The 22076-nt window shown below is 40.2% G+C and overlaps 1 protein-coding gene across 1 annotated transcript in view; it reads right to left on the reverse strand.

Moving 5' to 3' along the window:
* Nucleotides 1-22076, reverse strand: part of sema3bl (sema domain, immunoglobulin domain (Ig), short basic domain, secreted, (semaphorin) 3bl) — a 58351-nt gene that overhangs the window by 33368 nt on the left and 2907 nt on the right. Inside the window, exon 2 of the mRNA XM_017693449.2 lies at nucleotides 4869-5029. Within this exon, the coding sequence (XP_017548938.2) occupies nucleotides 4869-5029 (161 nt within the window). The remainder of the gene's footprint in view (nucleotides 1-4868; nucleotides 5030-22076) is intronic.

Here is a 22076-nt window from a genome sequence, read left to right on the forward strand (position 1 = left end):
CCTTCTAGGTTTCGTGAATATTATCCATACATTATAGTCTACAATGTACTGCAAAGAGGTTTGTCAAGTTTTAGTACCTTTGCTTCTTTGTAGTTTTCCATACAAGACAGTACATAAAAATATTCCCGGTGTTAAGCCAAACAGTCACCAATAAAACCTTCTTAACTTGTTTAATGATGAATGAACAAAGTAATTACTCTGTCTGGCTATAAATTTTCGTGCAGAACTTTCATGCATTGCCATTCTTTTTGTTGTTTTTGTAGCTATGTAGCCTTTAACTTGCTAGCAAGCCAGCAGAGTGAAGTTTTGTATTATCAATCGAATAGTTTGCCACTTAAAGTCCAAGCAAATGTTATGGCCTTGAAATATTAAGCTTTTAAAGCGGTTTTACTGCCAATGATAATGAGCAGCTTTGTCCACCAAATAAATAAATAAATAAATAATGATGAATGAGCTATACTTGAAATGACAATGGTGCAATTGTATGTCTAAGTGGTTTTAGGTCAGTTGAAAGAAGAAGGTGAATTGAAGTGTTATGTAGCAGTGAGCGTCTATGTCTGGGGCAAAAGTCACAGGTTATGACCCCAGGGGTCGCGGTAGCTCTTACATGTCTCTCACCATGGCGATATACTTCGTCTTCCTATTTGGATCATCTGACCAGCCCACACACACTGAGCAGAACTTAGGAGGCATGAACATGCACACAAAAAGCCATCGCTAGTGACATTCTGGTGACTTGACACAAGTACAGAGTTACAAGCAGGTGCCCAAAGACTTCACTGCACAACAATCACTATAAGACTCTATTCGATATCTAAATATACAAACAATAGATATACATATACAATATACAATAGATACGCATATCCAATATGTGATAATCTGGCCTCTGCCTAACTACATCTTGTATTAACATGCGTTTCATGTCCAGATCATATCTGGATAAACTTTGGCCAGATTCCATTGACATTTTTCACTAAAGTGTGTCTCCAGTGTGAGCAGATGGAATCCCGTGTAAAAGGCACGTCAGCATGATTGTCGTTTCCGTTTTACTTTTGTTTGCTCTTGATTACGATATGAGTGAACAAGCTCTACTTGGATACGTTCATCATCCTAGAGAGCAGGGAGGCTCTTGGTCTGGGGCTAACTTCAGCCTCGTGTGTCCTCCATCTGTAGTTTCCTTGTTGAAAATGTCACTTGCTTGTTAGCGCTTGACAGACATATATCCGTTCACACAACTGTATATGGATAATGAAATTGTGTTTACATGATATGCTGCCAAGATCTGTCTTTGACCACCTCTGAATGTGGTTTGAGTGATTCAAATGTAGTCCAATCACAATGCATCCCTGGGGTCTTTACATCTGGCTTTTCGCGCGGTCAAGTGAAATCTGAGCGTGACCCGATTGCCAAAAAGGCATGTTAATTCAAACTGTAAACACAGGATATGCATTCTGATGCATTGATATTTAATTACGTGTAAGCTGAATATTTGTCTAACCACAGGGAAGGAAACACCAAATAAATAAACAAATGAATAAGAAATTAACAGAAGGCTGTAAGCTCACTTTTTTTAGGGAACAGCACTGCTGTTAGGAGGCAGAAAGATCAGTAGCACCAACAGCAGCTTGCAGAGCGATACCTTTGAAAACAGGTTTTATTATTCGAAAACAGCCAAGGAAATTGGTAGCATGTTATGTTTGGTGAGAATCGGAGTCTTTAGATGAGCTAAAGTGCAAACACAGTGCATCGTATGCTGATGAGGACTCTTTGCCTTCTACAACAGATCTTTTCTACTTAGAGGACAAAGTGCCAACATTGTCAGAGAACTTTCTTTTCAATGTTTCAGGACCTAGTTAACATCAGCTAACAAGCCTAGTTAGTAAAAAAGTCAAACCAGAGCACATGAAGCTCTCTCTGCCTTCCATGGCAATGTTCACACATTAAGGCACTTGCATTTCATATAATATTATACACTTATTCACAAATACAAGTAAAACTGACAATGCTATTGCTACATTTAACATCAATCCAATTCAACATTGAGCATAATTCCACACTGGCAGGAATTAATCTTAAGAAAATATGTAAAGACCAGTCTGGAGGGACAGTGAGGTGTTCTAAACATTTGGAGTGATGCTTCCAGTGCACATAAACATCAACATTAACTTGCGATTACTAATTTTGTGTGCCATTTCTGGATGAAGCATTGTTGTTTTACACACACAGATCAGTCAAGAAGCATGACTATCTGATAAAGGCAACATTAAAAAGAAGATCACAATACAGCAATTCAGCTTGTGGTGTGAATAAAGCCTGAGACAGTGATTCTCTTCTTTAGAATCCACAGTTGTGCATAATTTTAAGCTTTCTCTTCCCTAACACAGCTGATTCAGGTCACGTAGGGGATAGTAATTAGCAACTAAACGGAATGTAATGAGGAGTGTGTCTGCTGTAAGTCAGCCACAGACAAAATCCACCCAACAATGAAAGCCCTTATACAGCCTATAATATTTAACTGTCCTACCTTTACAGCCAATCTGCATGTCCTGTTAACACATATCAGACATTAAAATAAACTCCTCATGTAATGAGGCCTCATAAAAAAAGCTATAATGCTTTAGCTAACACGGGTCTTTAATTAGGGGAGGGAATGCTAATGTTTATATTACTTAGCAGACTCTGAATTAAAGTCTTTCACACGTGCACGGTTAGTTTATATGAGCTAAATATTCGTTTGTTATGAGTGTGTGTGGTTAGTTTATTTGAGTTAAATGTGTTTGCTGTGTTTTCACACTGCCAGTGTCTTTCTTTGTTTGAATGTTTCATTATTATGCGAGAAACCCGACATGGTTCCCAAGTAAACAGATACTATGTTTACCTGTCTGTGGGAGGGTCTGCATGCAAGGGTGTAAATCTCTGACCTCAAAACAATTTAGTTCTTCAAGAAATTGAATTCAGTGTGAACATTTCACAGCCCAGACGTGAGCCCATAACGTCTGGGGACAACTTGTTAAACTTTTGCCACTAGATTGCAGCGAAATCTGCTGGAAACAAGGGTCCACCACTTCTAAAACCCAGCTCCAGATTCCTCTAGTCTGTGTTCTTTTAACATATGGAGTATAGTCAATAACAAAAGCAAAACAAGCTGTCTAGCTAAACATGATCGTTAGCTAACAGAACTGGCTTTATCTTGTAAGAAGTAATGCTATTTTTACAGTATATACTGGGTTCTCCGTAGATGCAACATGCACCTTCATGCTTAGTTGGGTTTCTTCATGCTAACTTAAATTACATTCATGGGCTATAATAGGCAACAGGCTTGTTGTTCTTTGGATAATGTTGATTATCCACACTGCTGCCCCCTACTTTGAGCTCCCTCTTCATTAAACACTGGATTGGTTTAGAAAGTTCACACTCAGGTTGTTCCTACACACATTAAACCCAACATTGTGGTGTGTGGTGTGTGTGAGAGGGAGAGATGTATGTGTTTGTATGTCACTCTGTTATAATGCAGCTCTTAGTGGAGAAGCCTTGTTTGAGTCCAATTTGAACAAACAGTCATAACTCTGGAAATGTTTACTCTATCGCTTAACCGGATAGATGGTGTGAGATAAGACCCCTTGAGGATTATTTTGGTGTAATGTTGTGTGAAAATCTTGTGTGAGACCTTTGAAGCGCAGTTTGAACAGAGTCTGTACATTAAGTGGTTCGGGTTGTATTAATCACAGAAAAGTGTGGAAGAAGAATAACAAGTATGAGAGATAACAATAGAGCACTTTTTCAAGCACTCTAATAAAAGCCATATACTGAGCTTTGAATTTTATATTTGACAGAAGTCTGAAGGCATACTTTAATGAATATTATCATCAATTTTAAAAAAGCTGTGATGTTCATAAATCAATGCACTTGTGTTAAATGAACAATTCAACACAAAATCAATGGACAAAAGTGCACAAGTATAAACAGTAGTAGCAGCCATCTTCAAGCCATATTTTATTTAGACTTCATAGTTCATGTTCATATTTACAGATAATACTGTGTCATAAAGCATCCTTCAAAGCTACAACAGGGGTTTTAAGGTCCAATTTTGTACCTTAAACAAGTTTTTTCCCAGGTAAATGTATGTATTACTAAATTGTCATAACCTAATGTTTTAAAACAGAACAACAAATTAAAATGCTTGGAGACGATATCGGGTGTGGAGTCAATACAACTTCGAATATATATTTTCAATGGATTATGATAGAATTATGTTCCCCGACTAAAGGTGCTGAGATGTAACCTTAAGGGTACCACCCCAGTGACAAGAGGGATTCATTTCTAAGAGTGTACATTAGTCCAAACCTAAAGAAACAAACTTTGGACCTCAAGCATGTGTTGGCGGATTACGGAGCCCCTGAAAGGACGTGGTGTTTTTTGTTTTTTTTTCCCCAGTGTCTACCAGATGTTATCAGGTGAGCACCCAATACTATGTGGTAAGCACCTGATACTAACATATGAGCACCAGATACTATGCAATGAGCACATGATACTATGTGGTGAGCACCTGATAGTAGGGGGTGCTCACTCGATAGTATCTGGTGCTCTCCACATACTATCAGACGTTCACGTGATAGTATCTGGGGCACACCAGATTTTCACGAAAAAAAAATAAATAAAAAAAACACACCATGTCGCTGATCAACTACATTTGCAGGAGAGGTAAAATTGTGTGAATTAGATTTTTTGCAGAGCGCATTCCTTTTATGTCTCATGCCTATGAGCCTTTCCTCAAGTTAATCTAGCACCAGTTTTTCTGGCGTATATTTTTACATATCAGAGTTTGTATGCACCAGTGATCAATGTGTATGCATGCTTGTGTGTACCTCTTTGGCATCCGAGTGTGTGTGGTCCAGTCTAAGAGAATAAAGCACATCCTTTCCTCCGAGAAACAGCCTGTCATGGTACTCATCCAAAAACATTGCTGACAGCTGCAGTTCTCCGCGAAGCCCAGAGAAGATGGAGGAGCGGTTAGTTGCTAACAGATCTGAGGGAGAAAAGCATGAAAGAATATCCTTAAGACTGCAATCTCCATTATCAAATGTGTACAAATACTATAAACATGACTTTTTAAAAGAAATGTGATGTTGACTGCATCGCATGTTTGAATACATTCCAGCGTAACTAAAACATTTGCAGCACATTTCCAGTGCACATAGAAAAACAACTGATCCAACAAGAACTGGACCTATGATTCTAACTCTAATTCATGCTTCACCTGCTTGAGACACAGATGGAGCATTCACATAATAAGAGAAATTTAACAATTTAATTGTCTTTTTGGTCACTTTATTTCTCTAAGCAACTAATATAGATTATATAGCTTGTAGTTAGCTTAAATAAGTGGCTAAGACAAAATTATATGCAGCACATTTCTGCACTCACACACTCAAAAATGTGGACATTTGCAAAGATGTACATGTAGAATGAAGCAAAGCCTATTTTATTCCTGTCAGGTTTGAAAATATGAGCAAGAACATTCAAGGCATAAATGCCAACAAGATAAGTGTTTGCCTACTATGTCAAATTACCAAACTCTTTACAAAGCAATAATTCTAAGAGTAACCAAAGACAGAAGAGCACACTTTCGAGTACCGTCAGGTCCTGTTGATGCCAGTCTTGAGCAGATACCAAAACCATAAAAATGGAACCTTTTATACTGGACTGATGGCCAGTGGAAAAGGCTATTTGGAAAAAAAAATTCTAGTGCCAAAGGTTCTGGCTCTATGAACTGTGGAAAAACCCCTATGGTGCAAGTTCATCACCATAAACTACCATCACAAACCATAAAGGCCTCATTTTAAATGTACTACACAATACACACCATCATGAGGACAGAACTGAATGGTTACCTGGCCCATAATAGTGATCAGTCTATTCCTCTGTTCCTATGCTCTTGCTTTTGATTTAAAATGTTACCAATTTTAGCCTAGACACACCAGGCACTTTAAGGTGGAAATTTTTCAGATTCGTTTCTTTAGATTTTTAGATTTAGACATGCATGTGACTGATGTCCTATAAAAATAATAAAAGCAGCCCTTTACATTGTGTAAACAGTTCATGGTGAATGAACCAATAGAAATGGACTAAAGTGACCTGGAATCAATCTTGTTAGATTAAGACACATTAAAATCCGTTTCAGACATAAAAAATTGTCTTATGTCAGCGATGGTGTAGATACTGAACTGAGCTAAGAGGAACAGAGACAGAGAGAGTGTCTGTCCTATTGAATGAGCGCAGCCAAGGACAAGCACAGGAATAAGAGACATATGGGCGAGCAACAAACTCGCATATCAACACATGATTACAGTAAATCTCTACTGATAGTCCACACTGTCTCTGGAGCTTAGGCAGAAGACAGAACTGTTATCAGCCCTCTCTCCTTATCTCTCTTTCTCTTTCTTTCTCTCTCTCTCTTTCTATTTCCTTGTGTTTCTCTCAGTGTCTCTTTCTTACTCTCTCACTGTTTCGCTGTCTTTCTCACCCCATCCGTGTCTCTCCCTCCCTCTCTCTTTCATGTTTTATCTGCCTTTCTACATACAAGCTCAGGATCAGAGGAGAGGTAGTCTGTCTCTCTAACACACACACGCACACACACACACACACACACACACACACACACACACACAGCAGGATTGTTCTGCTCATCGGGCGAGGCTGCTTCTGACACACTGCATTCCTACTTATCAGGGAATGTGGTAAATAACTGTGTGTATTCAGACACAAGAAAGAATGAGAGTGTGGTGACAGAAAGGCAGAGGTGGTCACATATATATAGCTTTTTATCTCTCTCTCTCTCTCTCTCTCTCTCTCTCACTCGCTCAGTGCCAAGCTCTGAGCAGAAATGTAGCTCCTTCTCCATCTTTCCATTGTATAAGCCCTCATTAAGATGAAAGGAGCAGAGAAAGAAAGGATAGTAAAAGTCCAACAAAAAGAAAAAAGCTTTAGTGGAGGTGGCACATGTTGAAACCTGCGTTTAATAGAGCGCTGTTAAAAAAGAGCACTCTAACAGAGGCAGCACGGCACTGCCAAGAGCTATAAAACACTAATATAGCATTCAGTTAAGACTTAACACACAGAGACATAAGAACAAAGAAACACATCCACTCAGACAAATATACAGATACAGTGGACATATACACATCATCACTGGCGTTTGTAATCACTTATCATATTAATATTTGCTGTTATTTTATTAAGTTTTAACAAATACAGTGTTGATTAAAATATTGTAAACTGGACACCAGAAGGTATTTCAGATGTATTATTCAGTGTATTAAGGTTTTGTGCAACACAAAACAGTTATTAAATAGTACATTATAAATATGATAAAAGTAATTTCCTGATAAGTTATCTGTCTGAGTTTTGATCATGTTCTGAGATTTTAATTTAACTTCATTTTCAGTGTTATACAGCTTTCTCAATTACAGCTATCTACAGCTCTGTTCATCATCTTCTTTAACAGCATCCCACTAATTAGTCTAATTTGTAGAGTAGTAGTATTATAATAGTATAGTATGATATATTTATTTGCAACATTTTTATATGTATTTACAGTATCTCACAAAAGTGAGTCCACCCCTCACATTTCTGCAAATATTTTATTATATCTTTTCATGGGACAACATTATGAAATGAAACTTGGATATAACTTAAAGTAGTCAGTGTACAGCTTGTATAGCAGTATAGATTTACTGTCCTCTGAGAATAACTCAACACACAGCCATTAAAGTCTAAACAAAAGTGAGTACACCTCACAGTGAACATGTCAAACTTGTGCCCAATTGTGTCGTTGTCCCTCCCTGGTGTCATGTGACTTGTAAGAGTTACAAAATTGACAAAAATTGACTGTCAAAAAAAGTTTTGTATACAATTCGCTCATACTGGCCACTGGATATTCAACATGGCACCTTATGGCATGGAACTCTCTGAGGATGTAAGAAATAGAATTGTTGCTCTCCACAAAGATGGCCTAGTCTATAAGAAGATTACTAACACCCTGAAACTGAGCTATAGCACTGTGGCCAAGGTCATACAGCGGTTTTCCAGGACAGGTTCCACTCGGAACAGGCCTCGCCAGGGTCGACTAAATTCACGTATTCAACGTCATATCCAGAGGCACAATGCATCAACTCAGTCTCTATGGCCGTTGTCCCAGAAGGAAGCCTCTTTTGAAGCTGATGCACAAGAAAGCCCGGAAAAGTTTGCTGAAGATGAACAGACCAAGAATATGGAATACTGGAACCATGTCCTGTGGTCTGACGAGACCAAGATAAACTTGTTAGGCTCAGATGGTGTCCAACATGTGTGGTGGCGCCCTGATAAGGAGTACCAAGACAACTGTCTCTTGCCTACAGTCAAGCATGGTGGTGGTAGCATCATGGTCTGGGGCTGCATGAATGCTGCCAGCACTGGGGAGCTGTGGATCATTGAGGGAAACTCATTGAGGGAAACTGTGACTGTGACATTCTGAAGCAGAGCATGATCCCCTCCCTTCGGAAACTGAAAGTTTTCCAATTCAATAATGACCCCAAACATATGGCAACTGCCTTACTGAAGGTAAAGGTGATGGATTGGCCAAGTATGTCTCCAGATCTAAACCCAACTGATCACCTGTGTGGCATCCTCAAGCGGAAGGAGAAGGAGTGCAAGATGTCTAACATCCACCCGCTCCGTGAAGTCATCATGGAGGAGTGGAAGAGGATTCCAATTGCAACCTGTGTAGCTCTGGTGAATTCCATGCCCAAGAGGGTTCAGGCAGTGCTAGATAATTATGGTGGTCACACAAAATATTGACACTTTCAGCACAATTTGGACATGTTCACTGTGAGGTGTACTCACTTGTGTGACTCACTTGTATAACTTTGTTATATCCATGTTTAATTTCTATAATGTTGTCCCATGAAAAGATATAATATTTGGAGAAATATGAGGGGTGTACTCACTTTTGTGAGATACTATATATATGTATATATATGTAAACAAATGTGCAGATAATATACATATTTTTACACAGAAAATACCCTTTCATAGTAAAAAGCTTTTTTTTTTACTGAAATTTCTTCTATAAAACACACACCACACTGTCTGCCAGAACTCTAGCAGTTCAACTGCTACAAACAAAACTCTGGCATGGCTGAATAAATCGTAACTACACATAATGAAATCTGAAACATGAATACCGTGCAATGCTCTGTTTGCAAATAAACATTTACCACATCTGGATGGATGGCTCGGTGACAGTGTATGCGTATGTGTGGAGAGAGAGAGACAGACAAAGAGAGAGACACTTCGTTAAGTACCTTATCTCTACACGCTGTCCATTTTATCAGCTCCACTTAACATATAGGTGCACTCTGTAGGTCTACAGTTACAGATTGAGGTCTGTCTGTTTCTCTGCATACTTTGTTAGCCCTTGCTCACCCTGTTCTTCATTGGTCAAGACCGCCATAGGACCACAACACAGCAGGTATTATTTGGGTGGTGGATCATTCTCAGCAGTGATGTGGTGGTGGTGTGTTAGTGTGTGTTGTGCTGGTACAAGTGGATCAGACAGCAGTGCTGCTGGAGTTTTTAAACACTGTGTCCACTCACTGTCCACTCTATTAGACCTGGTTGGTCCACCTTGTAGATGTAACGTCAGAGACAGTAGCTCATCTGTTGCTGCAGTTTGTGTTGGTCATCTTCTAGTCCTTCATCAGTGGTCAAAGGATGCTGCCAACAGGACGCTGTTGGCTGGGTACTTTTGGTTGGTGGACTATTCTGAGTCCAGCAGAGACATTGAGGTGTTTTGAAAACTCCAGCTGCACTGCTGTGTCTGATCCACTCATACCAGCACAATACTAACACGCCACTACCATGTCACTGTCACTGTGGTTACCTATAGACCTGTTGTCCTGGAGCTACAAAGTGCACCTATATGATAAGTGGAGCTGATAAAATGGAATGAGTGTAGATACAAGGAGGTCTGCTTAATGAAGTGGTCTGGTCAGTGTATATATCATCACTGCTTGAGCAAAACCTTCGATGTTCCAAAACTGTAATTTTACAGGAGAGAAACGTTCTTAACTTGTATTGGACGTTAATGTAACAGGATTCATTAGTAAATTTGGCCTATTTGTAAGTAAATTTGGACCATTTATATTGGTCTGTTTACTAGGAAAGGAGTGGGAAAGGAATGCAAAGAGTAGTTTTCAAACTGTACAAAAAAAAGCAAAAATAGAGATGATTGATGCAGTGCTTTACCAATACAAATATAAACTTATCACATGAATAAAGCAAATGTTGAATCTTGAACCTTGAGAGAGACAGAGCAATAAAGTTTAGACTTTGTGTGAGATAAGCTGGACAGTTTCTACACATGTATATGTGTGTGCGTGTCTCATGATGTGAGCCCACTGCACCCTCCTGTTTTTTATTTTGACTTGAGTCGTGTAAGCAAACACTCTACAGTTACGCTTGGCTGTGTGTGTGTGTGTGTGTGTGTAATCTTATCCATACATAATATTGACCTATTAGGAGATAACTGGCCACCACTGAAACCAGCTCAGGGCAACTAATAATAAAGATTTAAACACACACACACCAGTCTTCAGTATTGCTGCATCTGCTACTCTTCTACTTGAGATAGATACAGAAAAAGAGGATTTGGAGGGAAAGAGAAAGACAGAAGAACTGAACTACCAAAGAAAAGAAAGAATGGAGAGAGTGAGTGAGAGAGAGAGAGAGAGAGAGAGAGAGAGAGAGAGAGAGAGAGAGAGAGAGAGAGAGAGTGCTGTGCGTGTTTGTGTTGAGTTTTCTGTCTCTGTTGGTATTTGATTTTATCATCATTGTGCTACAAATTGAGGCAGAGAGCGTGCAGCGTGTGTTTGATCCAGTGTGTATCTCACTGGAGGACGCACATCTGAACACAATTAAAGCCTCAACAGCAAAAGCAACACAGTATCTCTCTGTCTTGCTCTCTCTCTATCTCTATCTCTCTCTCTCTCTGTCTCATACATTCTCTTTCACTATTTGTTTCTCTCATTGTCTCTGTCTCTACGTATCCCCTTACTGTCTCTCTCTCTTCTTGCTCTCTCTTTCTTTTTACCTCTTGCAATTATTCTTTCTATCTCATTCTGTTTCTCTATCTCCCTCTTTGCCTCTCTCTCTTTCTCTCACTCTCTCTATTCCTCGTTCCCTCCCTCCCTCCCCCTCATTCTGCCCTCATTTTCTTTCCTTTCACTGCCCACCCTTATTGTGTTTTGTTTTAATTTACTGACATTCACACGCACATATAAACTCGAGGGATGCTGTGTGTTACAGGGTCAAAATGTGCACACACACCCACACACACACACACACACACACACACACACACACACACACACACACACACACACACACACACATACTCCTTTGTCACCTGTGCTTTAATGGAATCATGTCAAATCTGCCTTTTCCTCTCTCTTTCTCTCTCTCTCTCTCTCTCTCTCTCTCTCTCTCTCTCTCTCACACACACACACACACACACACACTTATTGGTCAGGTGGTCTGGATTCTCTCTCATTGCTGTATAAATAACCTGCTCTTTTAAAACAACAAATGGCCTTCCTCATCATCACTGATTAAATTAAACGTAAGTAAACCAGAGACATCATTTCAACCAGACACTCCTCAGGTGTTTGTGTTGGCTAAGGACACACATACACACACACACACTCACACTGAGGGTAATTAGCCTTGCCGACCGTCATTCTTGAGGTGAGCATCAACAACATCTACAATGACGACATGGTAAGAAAGCAGAGACAGGCACAGAGATGTGGGTTAAGAAAAGAAAGATGGGTAAGTAATGACTTTGGAAAAAGAACTGTAATAAAAACATACTTAGCTTTTATACTTCTGTGTGTGATAACAGAAAAACATGACATTAGCAGACTTTAATGAACAGTTAAAGTGTCCAGTAACCACAAACACACAATACAGAAACAGTAGGTCATTCAAGAGCCTGTCAAAACCACGGTCAGTGGCATTGCATACACGCAGAGTGGCAAATGATTTTTAAAAACAAACAAACAAACAAACATATATATATATTTATTTATGTATGTATATATATATGATCTGTAGAACACCAATCAGATTGTGTGGTTGGAACTAACTGTTGCATAAACTGTACAGAATATAGTTTTCTAAAGGCGAGTGGTGAAGGAGAGAAAGAAAAAAGTGAACGGTAAGAGAGGAATAGCAGTAGCTTTGGACGTGTTTGTTTTAGTAATCGATGGCGCTGAGAAATGCAACTCCCTTTCCTTCCTCCCTCTCTTTCCCTCTCTTTCCTTTTCTCCCCCTCTCTTTTAATGAAGCAATTGCCCCCATAAACACAGACTCTCTTCCTAATGCAGCTGGGCTTCTTTTCAGTGGCAGCTCGCTAATTCCAAACAGAAATGAGTTACCCTTCGCTCCACTGCACACCACCACCACCACCACCACACGTGCAAACACTGCTATGAAAAGATACACTAACCGTGCAAGTATCTCCTTCTAATTAGTGAATTCAATCACTGTAAGGTGCAGCCATTGCTAATACAAGAATTCAATTTCACAGATTGTATAATCCCCATAGAAATGTACTGCCAGCTGAATGTAACGCTCTGAAGCAGCTGCCCAAGACCAAGTGTTGGATAGAGCAGTATAAAGCATTCTCTGGAGTAACTGATCCTGATCAAATATGCTGGATGAGTTGGACTGACGTTTGTGACCCAGAACTAATTATCCAACATCAGTGCCTGACCTCACTAGTGCTCTTGTGGCTAAATGCAGTCAAATCCTCAACCAATGTTTCAACATCTAGTGTAAAGCCTTCACAGAAGAGTAGAAATTCAGCAAAGTAATAATACTCTTGATTTCAGAAGACGTGTTGGATGAGTCTCCAAACTCCTGAACACATGGTGTAATTGCACTATAGAGTTAGAGAGTGTTGCATGCATATTCATGTGTTGCCTGCAGGAAAATACAGAGGATAGTAATGCATATAAAGTAATACATCCTTGCTGTTGTAACTAAACTTTGTATCTCCAAGTATGTTACATTTATCATTAGGTAGCTTTAATGCATTTTCATATACATTATATATTATATAACTTCCATAACACAATATTTGAGCTGTAATTTATTCAGTCATATTCTGGAGAACAGTGTGACAGCAGGCCTACATCAAATTTCTAAAAATTTCAAAAGTCGATGCCCATAAGCAAGCTATTTGTTTGACAGTACGACAAATGAAAATGAAGGAAATAGGATTAGCCAGAATATCACTCTGAAAGCAAGATCGGCAGTGAAATGCTCTACAGACTGGCTGGAACAAAATGACATTGAAAAGTCCTCAAGAACAAATTTGTCCTAAGATACTAAGAGTCCATCAGATTCATGACATGTTCTTTAACTGCAGAATTGTTCACACGTTTGTGCTCTTCAGCGTGTGTAGATTCTGTTGTTACCTAAGAACAAATCCCAAATAAGAAAACATTGGTAAAAGTCAGAATCTTTGAGGTTAATCTGATAAATATTGAACAAGCTGACCTGAACTTGATATTGCAACATTTTTATGAAAGTAGGAAAAGGCTACTGCTATTTTAATGGAAGGAATGGCCAATATTAGCATATTGGAAGCAATATTCACAGCTTCTGTACTTACATATTTTCTTGTTTTATGGAATGGTTAAATAAAAGTAATAGAAGCAATAGAACAGTGCTATTGTGATGTCACACTATCTCATGTTTTATTGTTTAAATTAACAAGATTTTCTTTCACATAAATATCAATTAACCATAAATACAAAGAACCATTTATACACAATGTAAAGGGCAGCTGGCATTTCCAATGTACAAAAATGGAAAGCAGAGTTACAAAGCTCAGATTTGACTGCAGTAATAAAGTGCAATACAGTGTGTGGGAAAGTGGGGTGGACATGAAGTTGACCATGTTCACAGCTCACTGCGTATGCCTTTAAACAGCACGTCTGGGATTTATTATACCCACCCAGTGAGTGATCACTATCAGGTTGTGCTGCTCTGTAGCTCTTGGCTGTTCCTGTCAGCAGCTCAAGGGTGGAACTAATTGATTGCAGTCGGTGCTGCTTACAGTGTCGCGCATCACAGTGAACGACACACAATGTCATCCCCCTGCACTAAAAACACTCACTGAGGGGTTCCTAAAGCCCTCTACTCTTTACACACACACACACACACACACACACACACACACACACACACACAGTCAAAATCACTTGCTCTCGCTCCTCTCAGGTAGCAGCGTTAACACAGAGTGGCACACACACATTTCATCGCTGATTTACACTCACAGTCTTAGTGAAGCTTCTGAATCATGCTGACAACAAACTCTACACACACACACACACACACACACACACACACACCCCTCAGAGTAAATATCAGGAACTGGCTGTATTGCAAATCAACAATTCTCCACAGAATCATTATACCGACTCTGCCTGCCTCCTCTACTTAGCTCTCCCTCTCTGTTTTCCACCAAACCTCTCAGCCTCATACTCTTGCCTTATATCTTCCATTTTCTTTCTTTTTCTTTCTTTCTTTCTTTCTTTCTTTCTTTCTTTCTTTCTTTCTTTCTTTCTTTCTTTCTGTTCAGTGTTTCTCTTCCTCTCTTTCTCTCCTGTTTTTCTTTCTTGCTTGCTTTCTTGCCTAAGCATCTTTCTTTCTCTTTGTCTTCCTCTTCTGTATGTATATCTCTGTCTCAACATCTCTATCCTTCTCTCCTTCCCTCTCTCATTCTTTTTTCTTTTCTGCCTAGACATCTCTCTCTTTCTTTGTCTTTCTTTTCTCTCTCCCGCCTAACCTTTCTGTATGTGTCTAATTCTCTCTCACATCCCACTCTCCTTCCTGTCTCTCTCTCTCTCTCGCTCTCTCTCTCTCTCTCTCTCTCTCTCTCTCTCTCTCTCTCTCTCTCTCTCTGTCCCTTTTGTCAGTCACCTTCTTTCATTTCTTTTTAATAATTACTTCCTTCACTTTTGTAGTGTTTTTAAGCTCTTGGATAGAAACCAACTGTGTCATTGCTCACACACACACACACACACACACACACACACACACACACACACACACACACACACACACACACACACACACACACACACACACACACACACACAGCATTGAAGGGTAGGAGGTCCAGCACACAAACCACACAAAACCTCAGACATCAGGGAGCCTAAAAAGGAGGGAGAACATTACAAAGTAAAAAAAAAAAGAAAAGAATCGTTTTGCTCTACCTCTCTCTCAGAATCTCAGAGACAGACAGACGGATACACTCCACACGGAGGAGTAATCTAACTGACAGCTGGTAAATGCCATTCTTCAAGCTCTAGGGCTCACTCCTCTGTATGTCATTTACCATGACAATCATGCCATCCCTTCACCTCCATTCATCCCACCAACTCTCTGCCACTCTTTACCAACTTTTCTCTTTCTGACATGCACTTCTTTTTTCCTATAACATTCTTCCTTGTTTCTTTCAGTTCCTCTCCGCTCTCACTCTTCTTTCACCAATTTTCCAGCATGAACCCCCTTCTGTTTCTGACTCCCTTCAGGAAGAATGCATGTGTGCATGTGTGTATGTGTGTCACTCTGAGGTGGTCCCACAGCAGCCATCAGCATAAAGGTTAAAAAATCTAATTATAACTTTACTGAGCAGCTGTAGCTCTGGACTTTTTCAGTGTCTGTGTGCACATTCCATATTTACATGTTTTAGATGGAGTATGCTAAGGTAAAATATTGCAGGGCCAGGCATAGATGTTTTAAGTTGGGAGTACACTACTTGACTCATAGTTCCAAACCAAATCAGAAACCACTGTTTAGTTATTTGATTTCCCATTAAAATGTCCATTAAGTACAATTTGTACATTTTTCAGGAGATATTGTTCCTTAATGGAACAAGAAATCATACTGTGTAAATATAAAGAATATTAAGCAATCATAATTTCAACACTATGTAACAAACAGGAACCTAACTTAAGCCTCCTTCACACATACTGAGTTTAGTCCACACCTATATACAATAAGCTGCCTACTCTCACTAAACTCTCATACATCTGATCCAGCCAATCAGAGACTTGGAAAGAGGTTGATTAGCTTAAACAAGTGTATCAAATTGTGGTTAGAACTAGTCTCTACAGGTAGGTAGCACTCCAGGACCAGGGTTGTAGATCCCTGCTGTAGAACATTCTCCCCTTTCACAGTGTTCCCCCACCATTGCAAATGTTCTAGAATCTTCTTCCCCCATACACACTGGTTCATTTGGCTTATCTCTGGAACAGTAATGTCAATGACCAACATTAGAATGTAGCTGTTTGTTGGGGAGTGTGGGGTCAGTGTGCAATGGCCTTTAGATCAGTGATTCCCAATCCTGGTCTTTGAGTCTTCCCTGCACTTCATGTTTAGGTGTTTTCCATGCCATAACACAACTGATCCAACTGATCACCTGACTGACAAGTGCTCCCTAAACTATATCCCTAAGGCCTAAGCACATCCACGAAACAAACAAGAACAAACACAAACGTTCTAATGTTTACAGAATGTTCATAAAAAGAACTGACAAGTAAGATTAACTAGAGTGAAAGGGAAGAGAACTTTCTCAAATCTTGAAAAAACAAAGCCTGAGTATAGCACACCTGCCAAACATTTGTGGTTGTTTTTTGTGTTTGTTTCTGTTTGTCCTGATGGCCTTTAGGAACAGGAACAAGGCTGGGAATCAACGCTTTAGGCTACGTTTACACAGCAGGTAAAAGTGGCCCAAATCTGATTTTCTCACCAAATCTGATTTTTTTGTTTGCTTGTTCACACCATCTTTTAAATGTGATCTGTATGCGACATCAGTCTAAACAGATCATGCTCCCAAACCGACCCGCATGCGCAAAAGAACAACGCTTCATGTGGCTCGCCCACAGATAAACAATCATGACGACCAGAAAAAACTAGTCGCTCCAGGTTTCGTCCTGGCCAGCATTACAGGAGCGATTATGAAGTTCCAATGGTTGACAACTGGGTTCATCACGCACAGTGTGTTCGAGTTCGCCATAAAAAAGGTGCATTATTCAGCCACAGCCACTTCTTTGGTTCTTTGTTATCTGATGTTGCAGCCGCATTCGGCTGTTTTGTTTGAAACCTTTTCAAACACAGCAGCTGCGATGCGTTTCCTCTACTTTTTGGTACAGAAACATCAGCCTAAATATTTCTGAGTCTCAGCAGCACGAAATGATGACGATTGTCGAGTTGGACTGATGTAAAAGTTGCATGAATTCCGATCTGGCTGTTCAGACTGAATCGCACTGCCACAGATCGTGATACAGATCGAAATTCAGTACCACATATGAAAATGTCAGATTCAATGCGTTTTTGCCATTCACACAGCCACACAGATGACACTATCAAATCTATCAAATGCAAGCCATAGCACTACTTTAATATGGGTTTACTGTTGGGAAATTGTAACATGTTTCATCAAGTTTCTAAAAGCTAGATGCATCTACTTTGTTACTTCCACCCCTTAAATCCTCCAAGGAGTTTCCTCTTGCGATGATAAAATTTATCATTTTGTAATTGTATTTTCAGGGGTTTGTGCCTTTCCACAGATCCTAATTATCAAAGGTCTAGTTGCAGTATTTTCAAACTTCAAGGCAGTAAAGGGGTTTAGCATGGTACTGCCAAACGTGTAATGGTCTTGATACTGCGATCAAATGCAGGTGCCTCTGAAGAGCAGCCAAATGGAGAAAAGTCAATTGGATTCTTGGACAAGATGACAAGATGTTTATGAAGGTCTATTTATCTACATACAGAAAGGTAGTGATATTAAACAAAGGAAAGGGGTTCATGCAGTAGACAGCCAGATATCAGAAAGTTCTAGACCATAATTTTCAGTCAGGTTGCAGTTCTTTTCTTCTATAGCATCACGTAGTTGACCTCATTCATAGTTGTCTAAATGCCAGTGCAGATGCTATTCTTGCCCTGGGGTCCTGGCTGAAGAAATCAGGCCAATGGGCAGGATCACTGAGTGACAACATGTGAAATGCGGTGTGGGATTTGATGTTTAATGTGCTTATCAGTGTGAGTGCGGTAGTGAGGCTGAGAACATGAGATTGGTCAGGTCCAGCCAACAGACCACTGTTCGTCCAGATGTGACCCTTTGGGAACAGTTTGCATGTGTGTGTATGTGTGATCAAGTCCAGGGCTTGTGCACTAACTGGAGTAGCAGTCAGAAAAAGCTCTTGAGGAAACAAACACAACACAGCATTGTTCAGCCAGCACACGCACCAGAAACGAGCAACTCCCTCAGGCCTAATTCAACCACAACGTACTGTGAAGTCCCTGCTATAAGACCACTTTCTGCTGTATATTTGTTCTAGCCCTGAGTGCACCCACCCACCCACCCAAGCAACGATGTATGTGTGTTCCCTGCCAAAACCAGAGTGCTGAAATTCATTTCCTCTTGGACAATGCTGCCTTACCTGGAACTGACGCATTGTGGCCAGAGCATGGCCTTCTCACACCCTTTCTACTGATGTTGGTAACCCATAGTAACTCAGGGAGTGCTCCTGAGTGAAGTGAAGGAATGCACATTCTAGAGTTCTGTAAAGATAAAAAAAGTTCCCACCTTATCCACGTTACAATCTGCCCAACATTTACAAAGCCTAACTGTACATTTCAGTGTAGTGCCCTTTTGGCTTTCTCCTCTATTTGCCTTTCTCTGACTTTTAAATTGTTCCAGAAGGCTAGGAGCAGTTAAAAAGAGAGATGAGAGAGAGAGAGAGAGAGAGATGAGAGAGAGAGAGAGAGAGAGAGAGAGAGAGAGAGAGAATATCTCCTTACATTCCTCATAATGGCAGATTCTTTAGTTAAACCTCATCAAATGCTTCTCAAGCATCTGGGCAACTCAGTAAAAACAAACTCATTAATGCAAATTCATGGAAACTAAAGCAAAGAGCAAAGTCTTAGCCATGCATGAGTGTGTGTGTGTGTGTGTGCGTGTGTGAGTGAGTGTCTTCTCTTTTTGGTTTGTATGAGTGTTTGTGTATATGGGAGTGTATTTCCCAGCTACAGCGTGTGTCTATGCATGTGTGGGTGTAATTGAACATCTCTAAACACAAAAAAGCATGTAGCTCATGGAGTAGTGGTCAAAATCAACCCAGCAGGGCACCATCCACTTCCCACCCACACACATACCCTGCACACACTCACTTAGACATTTGCTACCTTTTTGCCTGCATGTATATGAATGTGTTAGGCACTTATCGTCAGGTGGAGCTCTGACTCTTTGTATAAGGAATGGCTTCATTACACAATTTTCCACTTATCCTAGTTGTAGTTGATGAGCCAAAACGTTTGGTGTCCAAATTTCCTTTGAGCACTGATAAGCACTAAAAGTCAATAGCCAATAGTCAAAATGTTTTCATAAATGCATGCCCAAAACTTCGCTCAACCTGCTCACATTTAATTTAGCTCATCATTTATATTGCACAGATTTGTTAATGTGGTTTAGGACACATTGTGACTTACTGGGAACTATAACATTGAACAAAACCTCACCTTGTAGTTGAACACTACAAGCAAGCAAACTAAGGCTTATTCTTCAGTAACTACAATTCTTCAATAAAAACTGTTTGAGCTGTTCTTAGGTTACAGAAGTGTGCAAAAAATCTTTGGGCCTGTGGTGGGCCCTGTCCATGTAAGGGTAAAATACGTGTAAAGGCACAGGATCTGAGGAGTTTGAGTATCTCAGGCTCTTGTGCATGAGTGATAGGAAGAGGGATCGTGAGATTGGCCACAGGCTGGGTGAGGCCGCAGCAGTTATGTGGCACAGACTGTAATGGTGAAGAACTTAGCCGTAAGGGAAAGCTCTCTGTTTACCTGTCGGTCTACATCCCCACCCCACTCACCTATGGTCATGAGGTTTGGTTAATGACTGAAAGAACAAGATTGTGGATACAAGCGACAGAAATTCGCTTTCTTTGCAGGGTGGTGAGCCACACTTAATTTGACAGGGTGAGGAGCCCTGTCATCCAGGAGGAGCTTAAAGTAAAGTCCACACTGAGAGGAGCCAGTTGAGGTGGTTCTGACATCTGATTAGGATGCCCCCTGGCCACCTCCTTCTGGAGATTTACCAGTCACGTCCGACTAGGATGAGATCCTGAGGTCGTCCCAGGACCAGCTGAAAGGATTATATCTCCAGGTTTCCCTGGGAGCAGCTTGGGATCCCCCTAAATGAGCTGGAGGAAGTTGAGAGGGACAGGGACACTGGGCTTCTCTGCTTTCCCTATTGCAACCACAACTTTAGCAGATTTTTTTGATTTTTTAATCATGCAGTTTAAGATGTTGATGATGATGATGATGATGATGATGACAGATGTAGTACTACAATTCTGCCATTGCACATGCACATCATACAGGCATATGGATGCTAGTTTAGACTTTTTAAATAACAATCTTGAATTCTCTAACTGAGCAGATTATATGATTATATGTTTATAAACAGAAACAACAGAAATCACAAATCTAATATACCATCCATATGCCTGTATGACATGCGTTTACACAAACAGGTGACAGAATTTGACACAAAACCTGTTGTTGCCACTGCTGTTTAGCTATACAGTGAGGTTTTATTCATTTTCATAGCCACAGACCTTAATGAAAACCTATGTGTAGTTTGAGACTTGAGACAAGTTTTGAGGATGTATTTAAAGAAACTATTTGGGTGACCATTGACGTCTAGTGTTTGTTAACAAGATTAGCCTCACAGCCCCAGTTTAAAACTAATGAAGCAAAACTTGGACACCAAACATGTGTTGGCAACTCAACTACATCTAGAGTAAGTGGAAAACTCTGTATGCTTGATATTTTGCCGAATCATTATTTTAAAGTGTTTCTGTGTCTGTGTGTGTTTTACTATTGTGATTTCTCTCTCAGGGCTTATTAATTGAATTTCAAGAGATTATCTAGCAATGTTAATTGTAATTTTTGTGGCCTTTACCCTTTACTTGGCTTATAAAAACAGTGCCTGTGTCTGAGTGACAGTGAGTGAGTAAGCATTTATGTTCCTTATCAGTAAGCAGGCAGGTCAGGGTGTAGGTCAAACCCAAGTCAATCTGTCAGATTTAGTGCGTTTAGAAAAATCCACTTTTTAAGAAGCCAAACATTTAGCTGGACTGGAATGAAAACCCGGCAGATTCTTATCAGAGAGGATCTAATAGGGGTCTTACTCACACAGGAAAGCACTGTGCACCACTTACACCACTTATTTTCCTGCACATACACTCACTCAAGCCCCTCATCTGTTGCTTTTGCCACACACTGGAGGAAAAACAGGCCGGACACCATATTCTGAAATCACTGCTATTAGTATTGCGTTCAAATTGCCCTGTCCTCAGCTCTGATTGTGGTTCTGACTGTGTCTCTGCGGGACTGCTGAAGACAAGCATCCGTGTGATGTCATCTGACTGTGACTCTAAACAGCTCCTTTTCTCCCTATGAGGCCACAGAGAAGATTACAGCAGTTCAGCAGATGTCCTTTCAGCTAATAGCTGCTTAACACACTTAAAAACTGAAATCAGAGGCACACAATGTGTCCAAAAGTTTGTAGACAATTGCTCATTTAACATTTCATCTGGAACCAGAATGTGCCCCCCTTTTGCTGTAGTAATGGCTTCTACCGTTGTGGGAAGACTACATGATGCTGGAACATGGCTGGGAGGATCTAAGCTTTAACGAGGTCAGGTACTGATGTCGAATGATTAGTTCTGGATCTCAAATGCTACTCCAACTCATCACAAAGGTATTAGATGGAGCTCCACCACTCCAGAGAACACATTCCACTGCTCCACAGCCCAATGCTTGGGGGCTTTATCCCTCTTGCTGATGCTTAGCACAGGGCATGGTGGGCTTAGGCTCATGTTCAGCTGCTCCAGAACATCTCATTCTATTAGCAGTGATTTTCACCAAATGCAAATGTTAACAACAAGTGCACT

This window comes from Pygocentrus nattereri, chromosome 28 (assembly GCF_015220715.1).
Source record: "Pygocentrus nattereri isolate fPygNat1 chromosome 28, fPygNat1.pri, whole genome shotgun sequence".
NCBI classification, from domain to species: domain Eukaryota; kingdom Metazoa; phylum Chordata; class Actinopteri; order Characiformes; family Serrasalmidae; genus Pygocentrus; species Pygocentrus nattereri.